The sequence below is a fragment of the Plutella xylostella genome, chromosome 14 (assembly GCF_932276165.1).
Source record: "Plutella xylostella chromosome 14, ilPluXylo3.1, whole genome shotgun sequence".
Lineage (NCBI taxonomy): Eukaryota > Metazoa > Arthropoda > Insecta > Lepidoptera > Plutellidae > Plutella > Plutella xylostella.
In genome coordinates, this window is record NC_063994.1 from 1,251,881 (window position 1) to 1,275,286 (window position 23,406).

Here is a 23,406-nt window from a genome sequence, read left to right on the forward strand (position 1 = left end):
GCTTTTAATCTTTTAATCCTACCAAGGACTTTTAAAAAGTCCTTGAATCCTACACCATAAATTGTATTCAAAGTAGAAGATCCACGCACGCACGCCGGCCAAGCCATGATGGCCTTGATGGCTACCCAAGCAGCCGCAGCAGGTGAGCCGCTGCACTAGTACTGGGCCTCAGAATAATAATGACCGGCGCTTGTTTTGGGTTGGTCATGTCATGCATGACACGTCCACAGACTCCACCCACACTGTCACTCACTGTCACTGTCAGTCACTGTATTTTTTTTTGTTTGGGTGCTGTGCTGCTGCTGCGGTGGGTTTCGGTGTGGCATTCTCTAAAATCTAATGAGTTTTCAGGTTTAAATCCACAATGAAGACTGCTTTGATGGTGGCTGAAAAGCCTTCCCTCGCTCAGAACCTAGCAAACATCCTGAGCAACGGGAAATGCAGTACAAACAAAGGTTATTAATCTTTTTCTAGGCTATGTCACGGCTATACATATCGGTCGATTAATGTTTATTTATACCTAACTGTACCGATTTTCAGGATCGAATTCAGCATGTGCAGTGCACGAATGGAACGGGACGTTCAAAAACGAGCCGGTGCGGTTTAAAATGACGTCGGTGTGTGGGCACGTAATGAGCTTGGACTTTACCGGTAAATACAACAACTGGGACAAGGTGGACCCGATTGAGCTGTTCACGTGCCCCACGGAGAAGAAGGAGGCCATGCCGCGGCTGAGGATTCCGGCGTTCTTGGCGCAGGAGGGGCGCGGCGCCGACTACCTGATACTGTGGCTCGATTGCGACAAGGAGGGAGAGAACATCTGTTTTGAGGTTTGTTCTAAAATTTAATTGACTGAAAGTAGTGTTATACTTTTTTGAAGAATGTACCTCTGTCCCATGTACACAGCATAAGCGCAATGTTTGATCTATTAGATAGATAGATAAATCGTTTATTTGTTCCACTTAAATTAGCATTTTACTTTCACATAATTTCTAATAGTTCATTCATCTTTAGTATCCTGCTTATAAGCTTATCCTTCACTGGTGCAGCATGGGTCACTGTTCATATTTAATTGTTATCTCATATATAATGTTAATGGCTATTTTAAGTTATTATAAGTGCTGTTGACTCTCCATAAAAATAATAAATAAATATTTCTGTAACACAATTGTGTAAATCTCTTGCAGGTCATGCAATGTGTGGTTGGCTATGCAAAAGGTGATGTCTTCTCTCCGTCAGTGACATACCGAGCTCGTTTCTCAGCTATCACTGACAAAGATATAAAAGCTGCCATGAATTCTCTGGTAAGACCAAATGAGAATGAGTCCAGAAGTGTGGACGCTCGCCAGGAGCTGGATCTCCGTATTGGCTGCGCCTTCACTAGGTTTCAAACCAAGTATTTTCAAGGTAAGTTTATAAAATTTGTGAGGATAACATAATTTTTTGTCAATTTAAAAATATTTACATATCACAAGTAAATTTTCCTCTAGCTGCAAGCATAGTACCTGCACTTGCTGTCATCTATCATTTCCACCCTGTATAAATTGTTGAGGAATCTTTATCTTGTGAATCAGTATGCTTTGTACAAAATAAAAGTATTCTAACAAAATATGATATTTTCAGGTCGCTATGGTGACTTAGATGCGTCTCTAATCTCCTACGGACCATGCCAAACTCCTACTTTGGGTTTTTGTGTCCAACGTCATGACGAAATCCAGACATTTAAACCAGAAACGTACTGGGTCCTGCGAGTCACAGCCACTACTACGGAGGGCAGAGAGTTACCATTGGAATGGAAGAGGATTCGGTGTTTCGAGAAAGACATTGCTAACATGTTTGTGGCTAGTATTAAAGAAATCAAGGAGGCTGTGTAAGTATTTATTACTATCCTTACTTCTTTTACCAATAGATAGCTACATTATTTGAATGCATGATGATCATTACACTTTTCACACCAAAAAAACCTCATGGAAGACATTTAAGATCCATCTAGCGAAGGCAACTCTAATAGTAACATATCTTGTTTTTTTATAAACCTATTGTGGCACTATTGTACACTGCTGGGCAAAGGTCCCTGGGTCTTGGTATCCCCACTTATTTCGTAACTCCATTGAAAAGCCTGGCACAGAACAGAGGTCACATTTAGCAATGCAGTCACTTGTTAAACTATATTTCAACTTGTTTTCAGTGTAATAAGTGTGCAAGCGAAGGAGAAGGTGAAGTCCCGTCCGGTGGCGCTGAACACGGTGGAGCTGATGCGAGTGGCCAGCGCGGGGCTGGGCATGGGGCCGCATCATGCTATGCAGGCGAGTCTTTTGCTTTATTTATTTATTGAATTCTGAATTGTACAAATATAGGAAATAAAGCATTTTCTACCAGCCAACCTACAAAGGTGTGCAAGAAACATAAAAAAGTACCTATGTAAGTTGAAAAAACTAAAAACAAATTAGTGATCTAAGTAATAGAGTAGATTATTGTTATTGTAAACTTTATGCCATGGACTTGAACAGTAGAAGGCTGCTGCTGCCATGGGCTATTAGTAGTAGTTAGAGTTAAAGGATTTGTATTTCTATACTAGAATAATAAGTAACCAAAAATATGAATGTTTCCTAATTTGATATACATATTTAAATTCCAGATCGCAGAACGGCTCTACACACAGGGTTACATCTCGTATCCGCGAACTGAGACTACCAGCTACGGGGAAAACTACGATCTAGTGTGAGTAAATATATTTATTATTTATAATAAATTAGGGATTATCATGTACAACACAGTGTACAGTACACCATATTTTTTTTCTTTTAAGTTATAACTTTAGATTTTGTAGAACATAGACTATTAAAACGGAGGATCAAGTGTGAAAGTGAATTGTCTGGAAGTACTTACTGTAGAGCTTCACTTCCGCGACATAGGCTAAAAAAACGCGCTACATAATGCTAAAAAAAATCTACCAGTCAACCTACAGAATGTCTAGCACGACTAAAGTTCCGTCGCGCTCGCTCTGGTTGCGTGATGTGAGTGAGCGCGATGCGGAACTATTGTCACGTCTTAAATGCGCCCCGTGCTAGCCGTAAAGGAGGTAAAATACTGTGAATTGTGTGAATGAACCGTTTAAATAATCTTCATCTGTTTGTTCTTCCCAGTGGCATGCTCCGTCAACAGCAGAACTCGTCCAAATGGGGCGCGGAAGTGCGCGCGCTGCTGGCCGGCGGCGTCAACAAGCCCAAGAAGGGCAAGGACGTGGGCGACCACCCGCCCATCACGCCCATGAGACCTGCTAGTTAGTATTATGAATTAATGATATACACCTATACATATAGGTATACCCCCCAAATATACAAAGGATTATAAATATGCTGGATGTTAGTTACTTAGCCATAAAAGGTTTCTATGTGAGGATTTCGGTATAAAAATATAACTACGCGTTAATTCTGGTTGTCAGCTAGCTGGATACCAAATTTCATCAAAATGTGTTCAATAGTTTTGGCGTGAGAGTGTAACAAACTTCTGCGAATTTTTGCGCTTTACCGCCATCTATCGTCAGTTGTCAACACCTCGTGACTAAGATAGCGTCGTCCCGCCATCTATCGGCAGCTATCCGCACTACGTAGCTAGTCTACTCTTGTCCCGCCATCTATCGGTAGTGGTGTACATTCCTTGGCTAAGCTAGTGACGTCACAGCAGAACTAACTCTTCAAAGTAGGGTTTGAGGTCGCTTTACATTACCGACATGTCTACTACTGCATTACCTAATAACAAATAAACAAACCTCCATCCACAGCGGAAGCAGAGCTCGAAGGCGACGCGTGGCGCGTGTACGACTACATAACGCGACACTTCATAGCGACACTGTCGCGCGACTGCCGCTACCTGTCCAACTGCATCACGTTCCAGATAGGGAGTGAAACCTTCAGCTACACGGGGAATACCCTGGTTGATGCCGGGTACACGGAGATTATGCATTGGCAGGTGAGTTATAGCTTAAAGAAAGCAAGGAACCTTATTTTATTTAGTCCCCAGAAGTGTCTATTGACGTAGCGAGGGACTACATAAGGCGACACTTCTACTAGGGATGAAACCCTGGGTCTGGGAAGCGAGGAGGGTGCTAATAGATACTTTAGTTGTACCGGAGATACCTTAGTTGATGCCGGGTATACGGAGATTATGCATTGGCAGGTGAGTTATAGCTTAAAGAACGCAAGAAACTTAATTTTATTTAGTTACAGAGGTTGATGATGAGGTAGCCAGGGCGCTAATAGCCCGAGTGACTACATAACGTGACACTTTGAAAGATGAAAAAACCCTGGGTTTGGATCTTGAGGTAGCTAGGGCGCTAATAGCCCAAGAGACTACATAACGTGACACTTCTACTAGAGGGCGCTAATAGACACTTCATAGCGACACTGTCGCGCGACTGCCGCTACCTGTCCAACTGCATCACGTTCCAGATCGGCAGCGAGACCTTCAGCTACACCGGGAATACCCTGGTTGATGCCGGGTACACGGAGATTATGCATTGGCAGGTCAGTTGTAGCTTAAAGAAGGCAAGAAACTTAATTTTATTTAGTCCCCGATGTAGGTGTTGCGAAGGCTCTTATAGCCCAAGGGACTACATAAAGCGACACTTCTACTAGGGATGAAACCCTGGGTCTTGAGGTATAGAGGATGCTAATAGACACTTCATAGCGACACTGTCGCGCGACTGCCGCTACCTGTCCAACTGCATCACGTTCCAGATAGGCAGCGAGACCTTCAGCTACACCGGGAATACGTTGGTTGATGCCGGGTACACGGAGATTATGCATTGGCAGGTGAGTTATATATAGTAACATAAGGGAATGGACGGGAGTGGCCAGCATAGAACAGCTGATGCGTTTGGCGAAGAATAGAGAGGAGTATGCAGAGCTGACCGTCAACCTCCAGTAGTGGAGAGGCACTTGAAGAAGAAGAAAGGTGAGTTATAGCTTAGAGAAGGCAAGAAACCTTTTATTTAGTTCCCGAAGTGAGTGTTGATACAGCGAGGGTGCTAATAGCCCGAGAGACTACATAACGTGACACTTCTACTAGGGATGCAACCCTGGGTTGGGTATTGAGGTAGCGAGGGAGCTAATATACACTTCATAGCGACTGCCGCTACCTGTCCAACTGCATCACGTTCCAGATAGGCAGCGAGACCTTCAGCTACACCGGGAATACGCTGGTCGATGCCGGGTACACCGAGATTATGCATTGGCAGGTAGGTTTTAGATTAAGCTTCAATTTCACAATAGTCGGTCAAATCGCAACCAGGGAAAAGTTGATCAATTATACGTCATCTCCATATTAAATTTTTGACACATGTGTCAAAAGTCAAGCAATAATCCCTGGCTATGCTCTAACCCACTATGGAGAAATTGGCACTAAAGAAGGCATGAAACGTCATTTATTTTAGGCGTTGCAAGGGCGCTAATAGCCAGAAAGACTACATAACGTAACACTTCTACTAGAGATGAAACCCTGGGTCTTGAGGTATAGAGGGTGCTAATAGCCACTTCATAGCGACACTGTCGCGCGACTGTCGCTACCTGTCCAACTGCATCACGTTCCAGATAGGGAGTGAAACCTTCAGCTATACCGGGAATACGTTGGTCGATGCGGGGTATACCGAGATTATGCATTGGCAGGTTAGTAAATTGTTACACAAGGGAGGAAACCTTATTTATTTAGTCGCCAGGGCGGGGTTTGGGAAGGCGCTAATATCCCGTGGGACTACATAACCGAAACCTTCAGCTATACCGAGAATACCTTAGTAGATGCTGGAGAATATGCATTGGCAGGTGAGTTATAGCTTAAAGAAGGCAAGAGACCTTATTTTATTTAGTCCCCAGAGGTGTCCATTGAGGTAGCGAGAGCGCTAATAGACGGAGGGACTACATAACGTGATACTTCTACTAAGGATGACCCTGGTTTGGGTCTTGAGGTATAGAGGATGCTAATAGACACTTCATAGCGACACTGTCGCGCGACTGCCGCTACCTGTCCAACTGCATCACGTTCCAGATAGGCAGCGAGACCTTCAGCTACACCGGGAATACGTTGGTCGATGCCGGGTACACGGAGATTATGCATTGGCAGGTGAATTAACCAAGGGATGAAACCCTGGGCTGGGTCCTGGGCGTAGCGAGTTAATAGCCCGAGGGATATAAGGGGTTCACCGAGGTCAATAGTGTCCTTTTCAATACGAGAAATGTAAAAATAAAATCACGAATGACAAAATTCAAAGTACTTATTTATTCTAATATTTATATATTCAAAGTACTTATATATTTATTCACCTATATCATACCGTATAATCATGACTCATATCATTCATTCAAGATGTTCTTCCCTCGCAGATCGCTGATTGTCCGTACCCTTATTTCATATTTAACATACCATAATATATTCTAAATCTAACACTATTTCCACAGGCACTGGGCAAAGACGAGTTCGTGCCTCTTCTAAAAGTGGATGAGGTGCTGCGCGCGCACGACCACCGCCTGGTGGAGTGCCAGACCGCGCCGCCCGACTACCTCACCGAGTCAGAGGTAAGAAGCATAGCTCGGGGCGAGATCCGGCTCGAAGGACCAATTGTCCATGCAGATGGAACAGCTAGTATAAACATTGGTGTACAAAGGATGAAAAGGCTATAAGCATTTTCTACCAGTCAACCCAGAACCCAGAGGCCATGACTATCTGCATATCATAAGTCGTCGTTAAATTGCCACTGCATTGAATACATGATTATAATATTATGTATTCATTTCAAACACGCCGCATAGCTAAAATATTTTCGTTGATCCTTTCTTTCATTCTAATCATCTCCATACCCAAGTAACATTTTTGGTTGTAGAAAGGTTTTGAAAAGGTTCTAGAACCTTTGTATGGAAATCAACTCGTGAGACTTAGAAGGCTCGATAACCTTATATTAACCTCCTGAGTGCAAAAAGGGCCCACGTTTTAGAACCTTTCTGAGATCTACAGCAAAACCTATAGCTCAAACCCAGATCCTTTTGAACTACTTACACAGAACCTAAATAAAACCTTCACAACCTTAATTTAACGTTAACATAACCTTGGAAGACAACTTTTAAGTTCTAAATTAGTCCTGGATGTAACTCTACTATAACTTGTAACACATTTGATGGACATTTGTAATGCCTTTCCAATACTCTCGGGTTTTAAAATGTTTCTGTGTAAGATTTTATAATAATTATAATAAATGGCGCCATTACTTGACACTTTCCAAGACTCAAAATGGCTAACTTGTAAGTGTTGTATTAATAAAAATATAGTAAGTAGTTAGGCTGAAGTCAGGAAATATGAAAAACTTGTGCGACTAGCACTTTATTGTGATACTTTCGGATAATAGTTCTGTATAAGTGACGGGCCTTTTGTAAATAATAAATTTGAAGATATTTTAATTAAAAAAATAGATAATATTTTATGTTTGGTGTAAAGTTATATTAGAAATAAAAGTACTGTCTATATAAAAAACATATATTTGGATTAGGGCGGATTCGGCCAACGTCGAGTAACTGTTTACTCACGAGTAAAGTACCAGTTACTCGCGAGTAAGCAGATTTTGCATTCTACCAAACCTGAAACCAAGATAACTAGCTTATCCCAAGAATAAAATGTTATACCGCCAAAATTGACCGTGTAACGAGCTTATCCGAGAGTAATTTTGTAATGGCGGCAGCACATCAGCTGATTAGAAAACCGTCATAATGACATATAAACACATCTGTCAAAACATAAACAAAAGTACGTTAAAAGGCAAAGTCTCAGAATAACAACAGCGAATAAAATATTAAAACATAAACAATTTCATACTTTTATAATCCATTCAAACTAAGTTGGCATGTCATTTCTATTGCATGCTTTGAAACGCAGCTATTTTTATTTTAGTTGCATTACAGTTTCGTTCCTCGTTCATTCAATTTAATCATGGTATAACTTGGTAGAATGCAAATGTACTTATCCTAGATATTTACTCGCGTATAAATTTAATTCCGGTATAGTTATTCTCGTGTAACGTGATGTTTGGACGAATCCACCCTTAGGGTGCATTCGTCCAACCATCACGTTACACGGGAATAACTATACCGGGATTAAAATTATACGCGAGTAAATATCTAGGATAAGTACATTTGCATTCTACCAAGTTATACCATGATTAAATTGAATGAACGAGGAACGAAACTGTAATGCAACTAAAATAAAAATATCTGCGTTTCAAAGCATGCAATAGAAATGACATGCCAACTTAGTTTGAATGGATTATAAAAGTATGAAATTGTTTATGTTTTAAAATTTTATTCGCTGTTGTTATTCTGAGACTTTGCCTTTTAACGTACTTTTGTTTATGTTTTGACAGATGTGTTTATATGTCATTATGACGGTTTTCTAATCAGCTGATGTGCCGCCGCCATTACAAAATTACTCTCGGATAAGCTCGTTACACGGTCAATTTTGGCGGTATAACATTTTATTCTTGGGATAAGCTAGTTATCTTGTTTTCAGGTTTGGTAGAATGCAAAATCTGCTTACTCGCGAGTAACTGGTACTTTACTCGTGAGTAAATAGTTACTCGACGTTGGCCGAATCCGCCCTTAGTATAGCAAACGCTGCTGAATTTTCCCCTAATAAATTAAAATGTATCTTTTTGCTAAGTATTTTTTTTAATTTCAGTGAAAAAATATGGCGGCCGTTAGGAAATTACTAAAAAGCATTAAACATATTTTGAGGATGCCTATAAAGCTTTAAAATATTCTTGAAGGACTTAAATCATGCCTTTAGCTTATAGCTTATAATTTGTTTGCCTAGACAACTCTCATCAACCTAAAGGTTTCAGATAGGTTTTTAAAAATACTTATAAGTGATTTCAATATTCCAGAACTTTATGGTTGTATCAACGTTAAAAATTTAACCTTAAGCTCTCACTTTAGCATAATGCTAGCTTTTCTAGAACTTTTTCAGGAGTCTACGACAACTATAAGATCCTAGAACTATATGCTCTTGAAATACATGTTAAAATAACGTTAATATAAACTCTTATCAGCAGCTCCAAGGTTGTATTAATAAACAATTAGTTTTAGGACTTAGTAATCATTCTCAAGTACTCAATATGACCAGATAGCAAAGCATTAACCTTTTCACAACCCTTATAAAACCTAATGGCATTTCTTACAACCTAAGCTCGAAAGAAATGTTACTTGGGTAGATTGATGACTCTCAGAAACACACAATTAAACCCCCGCCAACCCAGGTGATCACGCTGATGGAGAAGCACGGCATCGGCACGGACGCGTCCATCCCGGTGCACATCAACAACATCTGCCAGCGCAACTACGTGACCGTGGGCAGCGGGCGCCGGCTCGTGCCTACCAACCTGGGGATCGTGCTCGTGCATGGGTATCAGAAGGTGAGTCATAATAAGTTAATAGTCAATAGTTAGTTCGGTCAGTGAGTGAGTGAATGCAAGTAGAAAGTTACTTGAAATGAATGAATGCAACTAAACTAAAGCTGTTGCGTCGACTTTTGCCTGCCAAGCTGTGGATTGTGGATTTGTGGATAGCGCTTGTGCATGGGTATTAGAAGGTAAGTCATTCGGTCAGTGAGTGAATTGCAACATATGTATGGCTACCTGACTCCATTTGTGTCTCCCAGTATGGAGAAAGTCATTTTCTCGGTTATTAATATTGAAAAGGTTAATTGTTAATGCAAGTCTCTGTTATTCGGTCAGTCAATGAGTGAATTAACGTATGGAGGATACTGACAAAATGAATGAACTCCTAATTTTTCTTCGTAACTTTTATCCTGTATAGTTGTATACAATAAACATAAATTTTTCCACCCACAGATTGACCCAGAACTAGTCCTACCGACAATGCGATCAGCCGTAGAAGAGCAACTGAACCTCATAGCAGTGGGCAAGGCAGACTTCCACGCAGTCTTATCTCACACCACAGAGATATTCCGTAGAAAGTTCCAGCACTTTGCTAGGAGCATCGAGGCTATGGACCAATTGTTTGAGGTCAACTTCTCGTCGCTAAAAGCCAGTGGGAAAGCGCTGTCTAGATGCGGCAAGTGCAGGCGTTATATGCGGTATATAATGGTGAGTGTGAAATGTGTGTTTTAAAATCTAGATTAAGTATTTCTATGATGTAGGCAGATGTTTAAATCGGCGAGTTCTAGGTTTATGTGAGGAAGGATCGTCAACGTAGGTTTGTAGTTCAATACTATTGGAGAACAGAAACAAGCAATCTTTTCCTGACATAAGGCCAGTAATGGTTGGATAAGCTTAGGATGAGTAAACCAGAGTACTATGGTTCTTGGGAGGAATATATGTCTGGCAGTAGACAATTATTGACTTATAATAACAAAAGCAAATGGACTCCTTAACTCCAAAATTATATGAGTAACTCGTATTCAACAATAATAACGTCACTTACCGCTTAACTCGTATATCTTTCTAATATTCATAACATCATGTTTCACACACGTCTCTCCTCAGGCCAAGCCAGCGCGCCTGCACTGCTCCCACTGTGACGACACCTACTGCCTGCCTCAGAACGGGACCGTCCGCATTTACCGCGAGCTCAAGTGTCCTCTAGACGACTTTGAACTACTGTCCTGGTCTTCAGGAAACAAGGGGAAGAGCTTCCCGCTCTGCCCGTACTGCTATAATCATCCGCCGTTCAGGTTTGTTACACCTCTTGGTTGGTTATGGTAGCCTGGTACTTTTTTTTTGTGCAATGCAACCTTTAGGGAAGATTTGTGAGAGCTATTTGGTGTTTATGGTAGCCTAGTACTTTTGTTTTAGATAATAATATGAGAATGAAATAGATGTATTTCATGATTAAAATAGCTCTTCGGTGTTGCTGCAATCCTAGTAATGTTATAAGCAATAGGTGATAAGGCGGGCCATATAATATTCGCTGTCCTTTTAGAATTCCATAGGAGACATTTATTACTATTAGTCCAGTCAATAAATGACCCAAAATGAGGTGTAGAGTGCGTGAGCAGGTAAGTAAGCGATTCCTTCAGAAAATAGTTCAGGGGGCTTAGTTTGTTAACATACCAAAAGTCCTGACTCCTAGGTGATGAGCGGGGGGGGGGGGAGAGGGGGGTAAAGGTACGATTTTTTGGTTTTTCGCTTAAACCTCGAAAATGGTGCATCGCAGAGAAATATTTTCAAAGCATAAAATGGAGTTCTTTAGATAGATAGAGTACTCTTTATTTGTACACCAAGAAATGATTAACAATTTTACATAGACACTTAACTAGGGTACAAAAGGCGGTCTTATCGCTTATAGCGATCTCTTCCAGACAACCTTTGGATGGATGGACTAGAGATATAAAAGGGGTACAGTGTACTTACTCAAGGAATATAGTATAATTTAAGTTATTATTATCTACTACACACTAAATATAAGCAAAAAATACACACAAGTACATACGCCTACTACATGTATTATAATACACAATTATATACAATATAATACATATATAAATATATACAAACACATATATACATATACATACATACATCGTATACATACACATACATATCATACATATTATACCTACATACATGATTAAATTATCTAAAACATTTATATCATATGTATTTTTCTGATTCCCAACCGTTTTCGAGTTATTACCCTCGGAAAAAGTTGAAATTTACAAGAAAAATCTATTCAAGTCAAAACATTCATAAACATTGCATCATATTTTCTAAACTGATTCATAAACGAAAAAAATTAATGGGAAAGAAGTTGTAGATTTTTAAATGCCCTTTTAGAATATATATACATATTCTTGTTAATGTCCAACGCGCCTAAGGTTATAGCTATGCTTTATAGACCGCATCTATCGCGAGCTCAAGTGTCCTCTAGACGACTTCGAGTGGTTGTCCTGGTCTTCAGGGAACAAGGGGAAGAGCTTCCCGCTCTGCCCGTACTGCTATAACCATCCGCCGTTCAGGTTTGTTACATCTCTTGGTGGATTATGCTAGCCTGGTACTTTTGTTTGTGTAATCGCACTCGAATGCTACCTTTAGGGAAGATTAATTTGTGAGAGGTCTTTGGAGTTTATGGTAGCCTGGTACTATTTTTTAGAAATGCGTGTGTAACAAATGTCTGCTGATAATTTAAAGAGTTCTTCGGTATTGCTGCTAGCCTCGTACTTTTTTGAGAATAATGCCCAATTATACATTTGCCACATGTAGTTCCACAAGCGTAACGTTCCATATTATTATTATTTAACTCTTTATCTGAGCTCTTTATTGTACAAATATCACAAACTATTCCATTTATTAAAGTAAATAATAATTAAAAAAAAAGCCAAGGAGAAATCCCCTCCGGTTTTTGACCTTAAATAACTCTAAACCTTTTTCCTTCCCACAGGGACATGAAGAAAGGCTTCGGCTGCAACTCCTGTACTCATCCAACTTGTCCTTACGGAGTGAACTCGACCGGCGTGTCGGGCTGCGTGGAGTGCGAGAGCGGCGTGCTGGTGCTCGACCCCTCGGCGCCCAAGTGGAAGCTAGGCTGTAATAGGTAAGAAGAGGTTCAGTGAGGTTATCACCACCGAACATAAGCCATTAACAATCCTTATCAGCGTCGCTCACTTGTAAAATTTGAGGTAACTTGTATGGATCTGTCAGATGGTTGACACTCAACTTATGGATTGTTGGATTGCTAATGAGTCGGTGGTGGTATGGTAGCTGGTCAAACGTGACGCTGTTTCCCGTGGGAATTCCGGGATAAAAAGGCCTATGTATTAATCCAGGGTATCAGCTAACTTCATACTTAATTTCATTTAAATCGGTTCAACCGTTTTGACGTGAAGAAGTAATAAACATACACACATACACACACACACACACACACACACACACACACACACACAAACTAACAAACGTTTCGCCTTTATAATATTAGCTTTTTACTATAGCTATAATATTATTTACTAACTAAAGTAGGATAGCTGTTCTAGAGTTATAATTGTCTGAAAATGTAACACATTTGGCGATTCTTCTTCTTGGCATGTTGAAAGGATTGGCCATTCAGCCGTAGTGCTCCGAACGTATACTTATGTATAAAGTAGCTGTTCCCGCAAGCTTCGCTTCGCCTTAAAAAGTTATCCCGTGGGAATTCCGCATTAAACTGAAGAACTTTCATCCCCTATTTTACCCCTTTAGGCGTGGAGTTTCTGAAAATCCTCACCTACACTACCTAGGAGCCTACATGCCAAGTTTCATGATTGTAGCTTGAGCCGTTTGTGTTGTGCGTTGATGCACAATCAGTCACTTTCTTCTTTAACCGACTTCAAAAAAAGGAGGAGGTTCTCAATTCGTCGGGATATTTTTTTTTTTTTAAATATTTTTTTTTATGTATGTTCACCGATAACTCCGCCGTTTATGAACCGATTTTGAAAATTCTTTTTTTGTTGTATTGGGTTGAGCTTCCAGGTGGTCCCATTTTTTTTTCAGAATTTTATCTCACCCCTAAGGGTGGGTAAAGGGGTAAAAACAGGGTATGAATTTCCATTTTGGACACATATTAACCGATTCTAATGAAATTAAGAACGTAAATATAGTTCTTATAACAATAAAATATGATGGTGACCTTGAGCTGATCTGATGATGGAAACGGAAGGCAGTCAAGGGAACTCCTCAACGGTATATAGCAACTACCTCGTGTTTTGGCTTGAATGATTCGTATTGATTAGTAGGACTTTTTGGTATCATTTGCATCTTACTTTTGATAAAAAATTATTGCAAATAAACTAAAAACTATAAAATAAAAAAATAATTTAAAAAAATAAAAAACCGACTTCAAAAAACCACTAAAATGTAAGTAATAATTTAAGGTTTACACAAATTATATGTGACAGTACAAATATACCTAAGCAGGAACTGTTCTTTTTTGAAGTTGGTGCCATATTTCTTCAGATTACTTTGTCACTGCACCATCAAAAAAGAACAGTTCCTGCTTAGGTATATGTAATAGACGGAGCAATGATACGACCGGTTAACTTGGTAACTCGTTTATTACTGACTCGCAGGCCAGTCGCAATGCTTATGCTATCATGGTACATGGCACTCCTCCCTTATTAGTCTTCGAACCTGACAACAATATAAAATATACACATAAACAATAAACCAATAATACCTACTTAATTTACTTATAGGTAATAACTTTATTTCTAGGCCTTAAATTATAGGGGCCATGAGGTGCAGCAGTGGCCGCACTCTGACTTTCCGCAGTTACATTGTCAGTGACAGCTGTCGTCAGCTGCGAGTGCGGCGGCCGCGCGTCCTCTCCCCGCACCGCTACCGGCGCCCCCGCAGGCGTCGCGGGCGACTCTAAACTAGGACCAGCAACAACCTCCGAGTCACATTCGTGAAACTCATCAACTGATGGCTCATTATCTAAATTTGGCGGAGCTGTTGGAGGTCCCGATGTCTCTAAGGCCATTTCAGGATTCACTGATGCTGGCGATAATGATGTGTCGTTACGAGGCTGAACTTGTGGAGCGCTGGCGGAAGGTACCAAGCATTCCGAGCTTGCTATCGGTTCATGGTAAAGTCTTAACTGATCAGCATGCCTCCTGCATTCGATATCATTAATTTCTACCACATACATTCTACTACCTAATTTATTAATAATTTTTCCTAATGTCCAGTTAGGCTTACCTGATACAAAATATCGCGCTAATACCTTTTGTCCAATATCAAATTGTCTACAGTCGGCCTTATCTATGTTCGGAACTATTGTTTGTTTCTGAGGTGGCATAATAAGGTCGAGTTTCCCGCGTAACTCGCGGCCGAACATCAGCTTGGCCGGTGACTCACCGGTGGAACAGTGCACGCTGTTGCGAAATTCAAACAGGTAGCTGGACAACTTTTCATTCACTTGCTCAAGTGAAGCATTCATATTTGTTTCAAATATGCATTTTAACATTTTTTTACACGTCTTTACCGAGTTCTCAGCCTGGCCGTTACTGCATGGGTGATAGATGGGGGAAGTTATATGCTTGATCCCGTTCGATAAACAAAAATAGGTAAACTCCTCATTGGATATCTTCGGATCGTTATCTGATACGATGACATGGGGAATCCCGAACGTATTAAATAGTAATTTTAATCTCTGAATTAGAGACTTCGTGGACAAATTACACATGTATAAACATTCAACCCATTTGCTATGGCTGTCTACAACAATGAGGTAGAATCTCTGAGCGAACTGCATGTAGTCGATGTGCAGGCGGGTCCAAGGCGCGGGGTCGCGCGGCCAGGGCGCGGGCGGCGCGGCGGGGGGCGCGGGGCGCAGCGCGCTGCACGTGCTGCAGGCCAGCACGCTACGCTGTATGTCGCCGTCTATGCCGGGCCACCACATCTTTGTACGCGCTAAGCTCTTGGTTTTAACCACGCCTAAATGACCTTTATGCAGCTCGTGGATCATCCGAGTTCTATAAACTTGCGGGATAATTATTCTGTGACCTCGCATTAGACAACCGTTATCAATTTCTAAATCATTTTTGCAGTTGAAATATGGTAAAATATTTTTACATTTTACTTTTTTAGGCCATCCAATTAATAAATATTTTATAACTGTTTTCAGAGTTGCATCAGAAGCTGTGGCTTTTTTTATATCATGAAAAGATATAGGCAATGTCTCATTAACAATAAAGTTTATTAATGATCTTCCTGCGCATTCTTCCGGCTCAACAAAACTGTCACTCACGGGCATTCTAGAAAAGTAATCGGCGACGGAATTCCTATCGCCGGCTATATACTGAATGTCGTAATTATACGCACTCAAAAATATTGCGTAACGCTGGAGTCGTGACGCCGTCATTACCGGGACACCGTTTTTCTTGCCAAATATAGCTAAGAGTGGCCTGTGGTCTGTTTTCAAAATAAAAGGGATTTCTCGACCATATAAATATTGGTGGAAATGTTTCACACCGAATATAATGGCAGCAGCTTCCTTGTTAATCTGACTGTAATTACGTTCACTTGCTGACAGTGACCTGGAAGCGAAGGCGAGCGGGCGCTCGTGGCCCTCCTCCCCCTGCGCAAGGTAGGCGCCCAGGCCCGTGGGACTCGCGTCTACGCACAGCGTTAGCCGCGCCTCCGGGTCGAAGTGAGTCAGCACTCTGTCTGAAGCCAGCTCCCGCTTAATGCGCTGGAACGCTTGCTCCTCGCGGTCAGACCAAGTCCACGGCGCGTCTTTACGCAATAAATTTTGCAACGGACTCAGTATTGTTGACGCTCCAGGTATAAAATTACGATAGTAATTTATTATACCTAGAAAGCGTTTTACTTCCGTTACACATTTAGGCGCTGGGGACTCCATAATGGCTGCAACTTTCTTAGGGCACGTTCTGATTCCATTTTTATCGATAACGTAACCGAGGTATGTGACGCTGGGTTTAAAAAATTCACACTTATCTTTTTGTAATTTTAACCCAGCATTGTTTAGCCTTTCTAATACCTGTCGTAACCTCTGTAAATGTATTTCCCTAGTAGGTCCCGTTACACATACGTCATCGAGCCAACAGCTGACTCCCTCTACTCCGGCCAGCAATGTTTCCATTGTTCGCTGGAAGATCGCGGGGGCATTCGCCAGTCCGTACACTAACCGTGTATATTTAAAGAGTCCGCGGGGCGTATTTATGGTGGTAAGAGATTGAGAGTCCTCTTCTATTTCAAATTGATTATAGGCATTGCTGAGATCAATTTTAGTATAGCTTTCTCCCCCACCTACTTTGGCAAACACCTCCTCTATGCGCGGCATCGGGTATTTATCGATATACATATCTTTATTTAGTGTCAGCGAGTAATCCCCGGCGATTCGTACCTTACCGTTATCTTTTAATACCGGAACAATAGGAGTGGCGTAGTCGGAATAGTTCGTAGGTACTAATATACCTAGGTCGGTTAACCGTTCTAATTCTTGGTCGACTTTATCTTTAATTGCAAATGGCACAGAACGAGCTTTGAAAAATTTTGGTTCTGAATTTTCTTTTAAGCGTAGCTTTATTTGAAATTGGCTAAATTTACCTAAGCCGTCGCTCCACAAGCCAGGATATGCGGTCATAAATTTATGAATTTCATTATCAGACTGGTTTACAATGATGTTATTGTTATTAATTGATATTAAACTTACACCAAATTTTGCCATAAAATCCCTACCTAAAAGTGGGGGGCCTCCATTTTCAATGACATAGAATTTGATTGGTTTTGACATATTATTATACGTAACAGTTTGACAAAAATATCCAAGTGGGGTAAGTTTGTGACCATTGTAAAAACACATTCTAATTGAGCATGGGTTTAAGTTATTTCCCTCAAAGTTTTCACTGTAAAAACTATGTGACATGACCGAAATACCAGAACCAGAATCTATTTCCATGCAATATTGTTCATTATTTATTTTAACAGGTAAAGTTATAGGTTCATAATTCTCATACCTCATGTTAAATAAGCTGCATTCCTTACAGTCCTCACAGGTAGAATCATTCTCCTCCGTTTCTATGTTATTTACCCGTAATTTGCACATTTTACGCAAGTGACCTTTCACTCCACATTTTTGGCACTTAAATGACTTAAATCGGCACTTTAGTTCACTATGGTTTTTCAACCCACACACAGAACATCGAGAGACATGTTGGTCGCGCTGGTCCCCGGGGGCGGCGGCTGCAGGGGCGGCGCGCGGCGGCGGGCGGCGGGGCGCGCCCCCGCGCTCGCTCGCCACGCGGTATACCGGCTCCTGCTGGATCACCACGCCGGCTCCATTGGTCACCAACGCCTTTGCCTCTCTAGCACACTCTGCCCGTTCCGCGATCTCCAGCGCCTTCGCGAACGTCAAGTCTGATGAATCTTGCTCGAAGAGCCTATCACGTTCTGGCCCCATTCCCAGTCCGAGAACGAAGCGATCCAGAAGCGTTGACTCCAGGGCGGTACCGAAGTTACAGAAGCTCGCTAGGCCCCTGAGACGTGCCGCCCATTCTCCGAGGGATTCACCTGGGTTCCTTGTGGCCCCGTAGAACTTGGCCTTATCCGCGAATGAGCACTGCTTGGGTTTAAAATGAGCATCGAGTACTTGAACTAGGTCGTCGTAACTCAAACCGTCTATGTCCTTTGGATAAACTAGGTTACGTAATAACCTGTAGGTTTCATCCGATAGGTGCGTTATCAACACTGCACTTTTATTTGCAACTTTTACATCATTTATTTTGAAAAACTGCGTTAATCGACCTTTAAATATCGACCACTCGCCGGATTTATGGTCGAAAACCGAAATATTTCCCAAAAAAGACATAACTGTTAATATTTTATAACGCGGGTAATCACACACTCGTTCGCCAGTGTAATAGACGGAGCAATGATACGACCGGTTAACTTGGTAACTCGTTTATTACTGACTCGCAGGCCAGTCGCAATGCTTATGCTATCATGGTACATGGCAGTATATTTGTACTGTCACATATAATTTGTGTACAAACCTTAAATTATTACTTACATTTTAGTGGTTTTTTGAAGTCGGTTTTTTATTTTTTTAAATTATTATTTTTTTATGTATACGGAAGGCTCCTTTCTGCTCGAATCGAATAATAAAATCATTAAAATCATTTCCAGATGCGACGTAATAATCAACATATTCGAAGACGCTTCCCGAGTCACAGTCAGCGAGACACAATGCAACGAGTGTTCGGCGCAACTAGTGACGGCTGAATACAGAGCTGAGAGAACGAGGTTGCCTGGAGCTATTACTGAGATGACGGCGTGCTTGTTCTGCGACCCGGCGTTTATTGCCCTGGTGAGTGTGATATGTGTCAAACTGAATTTGGAAACTAAGGGGTACCAAGAGTACTAACTCAAAAAGTTGCGTAAGTATTTTCGTATACGAGTTTATCCAGCGGCAGCGCCATGATTTATTTATTTTTACATGAATAAAGATACTTTTAGTGACAGAAAGACAGAAAGAAAGTATTTTCGTAGACGCTTCTTGTATCATAGTTAGACATACGCAATGCAACGAGTGTTCGGCGCAACTAGTGACAGCCGAGTACCGAGCTGAGCGGACGAGGCTGCCCGGAGCCATCACCGAGATGACGGCGTGCTTGTTCTGCGACCCAGCGTTTATAGCTCTGGTGAGTGTGATATGTGTGAAACTGAATTTTGAAGGTGACAAAGCGACGTAAGTATTTTCGGAGACGCTTTTCGTGACGCAACGCAACAAAAGTGACGAATTGCAGCAGAAAGAACGAGGTTACCCGGCGCTATTATTGTGATAACTGCTTATTCCGTGTCCCTACGGCACTGGTCAATGTAAAATACGCTAACATGAATTTAGAAGCTAAGGGGTACTATCTCAAAAGTCAACGTTTTTGTCATGTTAATGGGCTCTGGCGTGAGATGTATACAGGCTACATTAACTTACCCTCATATTTTCATTATCTTGTAGGTATCTTCTCTAACTTTTATATTTTATTTTATTTTATTTGGGAAAACAAACAATTGTACAATGTTTAATACTAAAGAAACAAATAACTTATTAAAATATATGGTAATCGTACAATCAGCACCGCTTTCCACAAGTTAACAGTAAAATTAAATTGGTTTTAGGCTGCTTTCACAAGAACACCAAAAAAAAAAAGATATAAAGATTTGTAGTTACCTATTACTTATAATTAACACAACACACTTGGGTACAAACATGTGCCCATATACAAAAAAATATATACAGGGTGTCCCAAAAGTCAACGTCATCCCTTAAAGGGCTGATAGGTTAGCTCATGAGAGGCCAGAATATCACAATATGACTCTAGTAAAAACTCGATAATTTTCGAGATATTGACACTTTTATAAATTTGCTGAAAATCGACACCTTGGATCAGTTTTTTGCGTGCCGCCGGTACAAAAATCCATATTGTTAGAATTTGTTTAATGTTGTATCACCCTGTATAGCCCTGCTATTGATCACAGTCAAAAAAAATATCGAGTAATGCTGTAGGTTTAAAAAAAACACGGTTTTCAAAGTCATAAAAGGTAATCGTATTTTTTTGTAAACAACTTTGACTATACATACTGTAAAAAAAATATACCACGCAAACCTGGCACCTTATTTGGAAAGATTGCTCATTTAATGCAGTTTCCAAAATGTTATGAAACGTTGCTATTGTTTTAATTAACAAAAAAGTTATTGCTATTTTAGTACAAAACGACCTCGATGTAAAATTGTTTGAAGGAAATTTATCTGACTGAATTTATTAAGGGTAAGTCATGTTGAAATGAGTAAAAGTAAAATAGGTGGTGTGGCCGGGAGTGAGAAAAGAGACAACGTTGTCACAGTTAATAAAAAAAACGCATTTTGAGTATCTTTCTCGAAAAAAGTGGACTATAGCAACTCCACATTCCCCATAAATGTAGCGCATGGTAACGTACATTCCTGAGTAGTGCTAATGTGTGATATTGTACAAGTAAAACGCTTACACATGTACATTGTACACCCACAGTATCCAAAAAAGGGACAGATCAGTTTGTCATTAACATTACCTCTAATTACTTGTTATTTATTTTAAAGTTATTGTTAAACAAAACCAAACTCTCAAAATTATGATTATGACCATTAATGAGTATTATTTTTATGCTGATTATGTACTTAATATAATAATGTGGTGTTATAATTTTGAGAAATAAAAATAAAAGTCAATAAATGTTTGTTTTTTTTAAATAAGGTGTAAAAAACGCAAAATATGTTTTATAAGAGTTTGGTAAGTTTTTTCTTAGCTATTTTTGCGTCATCTATGTTGCCACGGCTGACCGCACCACCTATTTCACTTTTACTCATTCCAACATGACTTACCCTTAATAAATTCAGTCAGATAAATTTCCTTCAAACAATTTTACATCGAGGTCGTTTTGTACTAAAATAGCAATAACTTTTTTGTTAATTGAAACAATAGCAACGTTTCATAACATTTTGGAAACTGCATTAAATGAGCAATCTTTCCAAATAAGGTGCCAGGTTTGCGTGGTATATTTTTTTTATAGTATGTAGAGTCAAAGTTGTTTATAAAAAAATACGATTACCTTTTATGACTTTGAAAACCGTGTCTTTTTTAAACATACAGCATTACTCGATATTTTTTTTAACTGCGATCAATAGCAGGGCTATACAGGGTGATGCAACACCAAAAAAATTCTAACAATATGGATTTTTGTACCGGCGGTACGTAAAAAACTGATCCAAGGTGTCGATTTTCAGCAAATTTATAAAAGTGTCAATATCTCGAAAATTATCGAGTTTTTACTAAGGTCATATTGTGATATTCTGGCCTCTCATGAGCTGACCTATCAGCCCTTTAAGGGATGACGTTGACTTTTGGGACACCCTGTATATTCAGTGTATATTAGTTGCACTCATATCATATTTTAATTGTTTACTTACACTTATCCTCTCACGTTCTCAGGTGGAGAAACACCGTGCGGTGGCGTCCCGCGCCTCGGCGCCGCGCGGGGGGGCGCGGGGGGGACGCGCGCGCGCCGCCAAACACAAGAACAAACAACCCAAGGACAAGATGGCGCAACTGGCTGCTTACTTCGTGTAGTATAGGTATAAGCTTTTACTGTGTAACATATGTTAAAGTGAATTTAGGAAAAACTAATGTGTCGTTTAAATGTCGTGTGACCGTTCTTCTGCAAGTGTAGCAACAGTGGACACACGCAGACACAGTCGAGTACGTTTTTTTTACTGCGTTTCTATTGGTCTACGACAGTCTACGTAATACTAATCAACATAATTTATTACTGCGTTGCCGTTGCTATTGATCCTAACATTGACCCATCTCACTCTGTGAATATTGGAAATGTGCGTGCGTGAAATACTCAGTACTCGTTTGTTAAAAAAATACCCCCGAATTCATAGAGCTTTTTGACACTCTACAATAGGTTTAAAATTTGACGAATTTCAACTATTTGACTGACGTATAAGAGTTGAAACTCGTGTGTTTCAAAGTCAATTTTAACCTTGTTGTAAATTTACAATACGGTTTATGAATTTGAGGGATAGACTATAGAGCGCGTCTAGAGATTGTCACCGTGATGAAAGGATTAGCCAGTCAGAATAGCGTCAGTCGCTGACTGCCCAGAGCAGTGCGTCTGCACCGGACGCCTAATTATACAACTCAGGCAGGATTCTTTCATCCAACTAATGTGAGCATTGACGGTGTAAAATTATCTTTCCGTCGTTCTAACCATAGCATTCGAATACTTTTGAAATACGTATTTATAGAAATAGTTGTAATAAATCCACTAACAAAATCAGTATTTCGTTACTGTTCAATTAATCAAGTATTTTGTTCTAATAATGAATTCATTTGGGAAATAATAACACAAAATTCAATTAAATGTATTATGTGTTTGCGGAAATGTATATTTTTTTTGCATCAAATACAGTATGTAAATTTCATTTCGTGTATATTTATAACTAGTAATAATACTAATTATTGATAAGGTATATTTCGTTATAATATTAGGTATATTTGTCAAAGTAATACATTAGTGTAAGTGTTCGCTTGATATATTTATTATATTTACTTGCTATTTATCGTCATGTATTTAAGGATATAAATAAATGTGTAAAGGAAACTAACATTCAGACTTTTTAATAATCAATACCTCTACCATAGAGATCCCAGAGACTAATACATACAAAGTAAAGGTATCCATTAAAATATTTAAAATACCAGCTGTTCCCGAGAGCTTCGCTTCGCCTTAATAAGTTTTCCCGTGGGAATCCCGGGATAAAAAGTAGCCTATATCCTTTCTCAGGGTCTAGACCACCAAATTTCATTCAAATCCGTTCAGTAGTTTTGCCGTGAAAGAGTAACAGACAGACAGACACAGTTACTTTTGCATTTATGATATTATATAGGTAGGATTTCTCAAATTTTAAGCATGTAGTGTGTGGATTAACTGGAGTAACTTGTTGTTTAGTAACGTCATTTTATGAAATACAAAAGAAGTTAGGTTTAGGAAGGGGTTCAATAACCTGGGTAAATTAAACTTCGGTTAAATCTCGGTCTATTGCTTTGATGGTTATATCCGTGGTTGCTGTCAATATTGTATGAGTATGAAATCAGCCATGGACATCATACATTCTTTAGATAGGTTTATTTTGGAAAAAAATGAAACAACCAAAATTAAGTCTTCGTTTTATTGTGAACCGTTGTCACCTATCATATATTAATGTATATGGTATTATGGGTGTATGACACAAGCTTATAAAGTATTTACTGTATTTAACGAGCGTATTACAATTTTATTCATCTGGTATGTATAAGAGGAGCAAACTTTATTTC

At 40.0% G+C, this 23,406-nt stretch overlaps 2 protein-coding genes across 2 annotated transcripts; one reads left to right on the top strand and one right to left on the bottom strand.

The window, feature by feature from the left end:
* Nucleotides 1–272: 272 nt before the first annotated feature.
* On the top strand, nucleotides 273–22,733 carry LOC105386671 (DNA topoisomerase 3-beta-1). Its single transcript, XM_048625380.1, has 15 exons — nucleotides 273–455; nucleotides 541–830; nucleotides 1,188–1,407; nucleotides 1,624–1,870; nucleotides 2,189–2,306; nucleotides 2,639–2,721; nucleotides 3,147–3,283; nucleotides 3,785–3,972; nucleotides 6,453–6,569; nucleotides 9,293–9,448; nucleotides 9,887–10,141; nucleotides 10,541–10,728; nucleotides 12,435–12,587; nucleotides 18,680–18,860; nucleotides 21,517–22,733. The coding sequence occupies exons 1-15, from the start codon at nucleotides 365–367 to the stop codon at nucleotides 21,652–21,654; spliced, it is 2,562 nt and encodes an 853-aa protein (XP_048481337.1). The 5' UTR covers nucleotides 273–364; the 3' UTR covers nucleotides 21,655–22,733.
* On the bottom strand, nucleotides 14,064–18,511 carry LOC119692046 (uncharacterized protein K02A2.6-like). The gene has a single exon (XM_048625379.1). It carries the CDS (start codon nucleotides 18,360–18,362, stop codon nucleotides 14,214–14,216), a length of 4,149 nt encoding a protein of 1,382 aa, XP_048481336.1. The 5' UTR covers nucleotides 18,363–18,511; the 3' UTR covers nucleotides 14,064–14,213.
* Nucleotides 22,734–23,406: the final 673 nt, after the last annotated feature.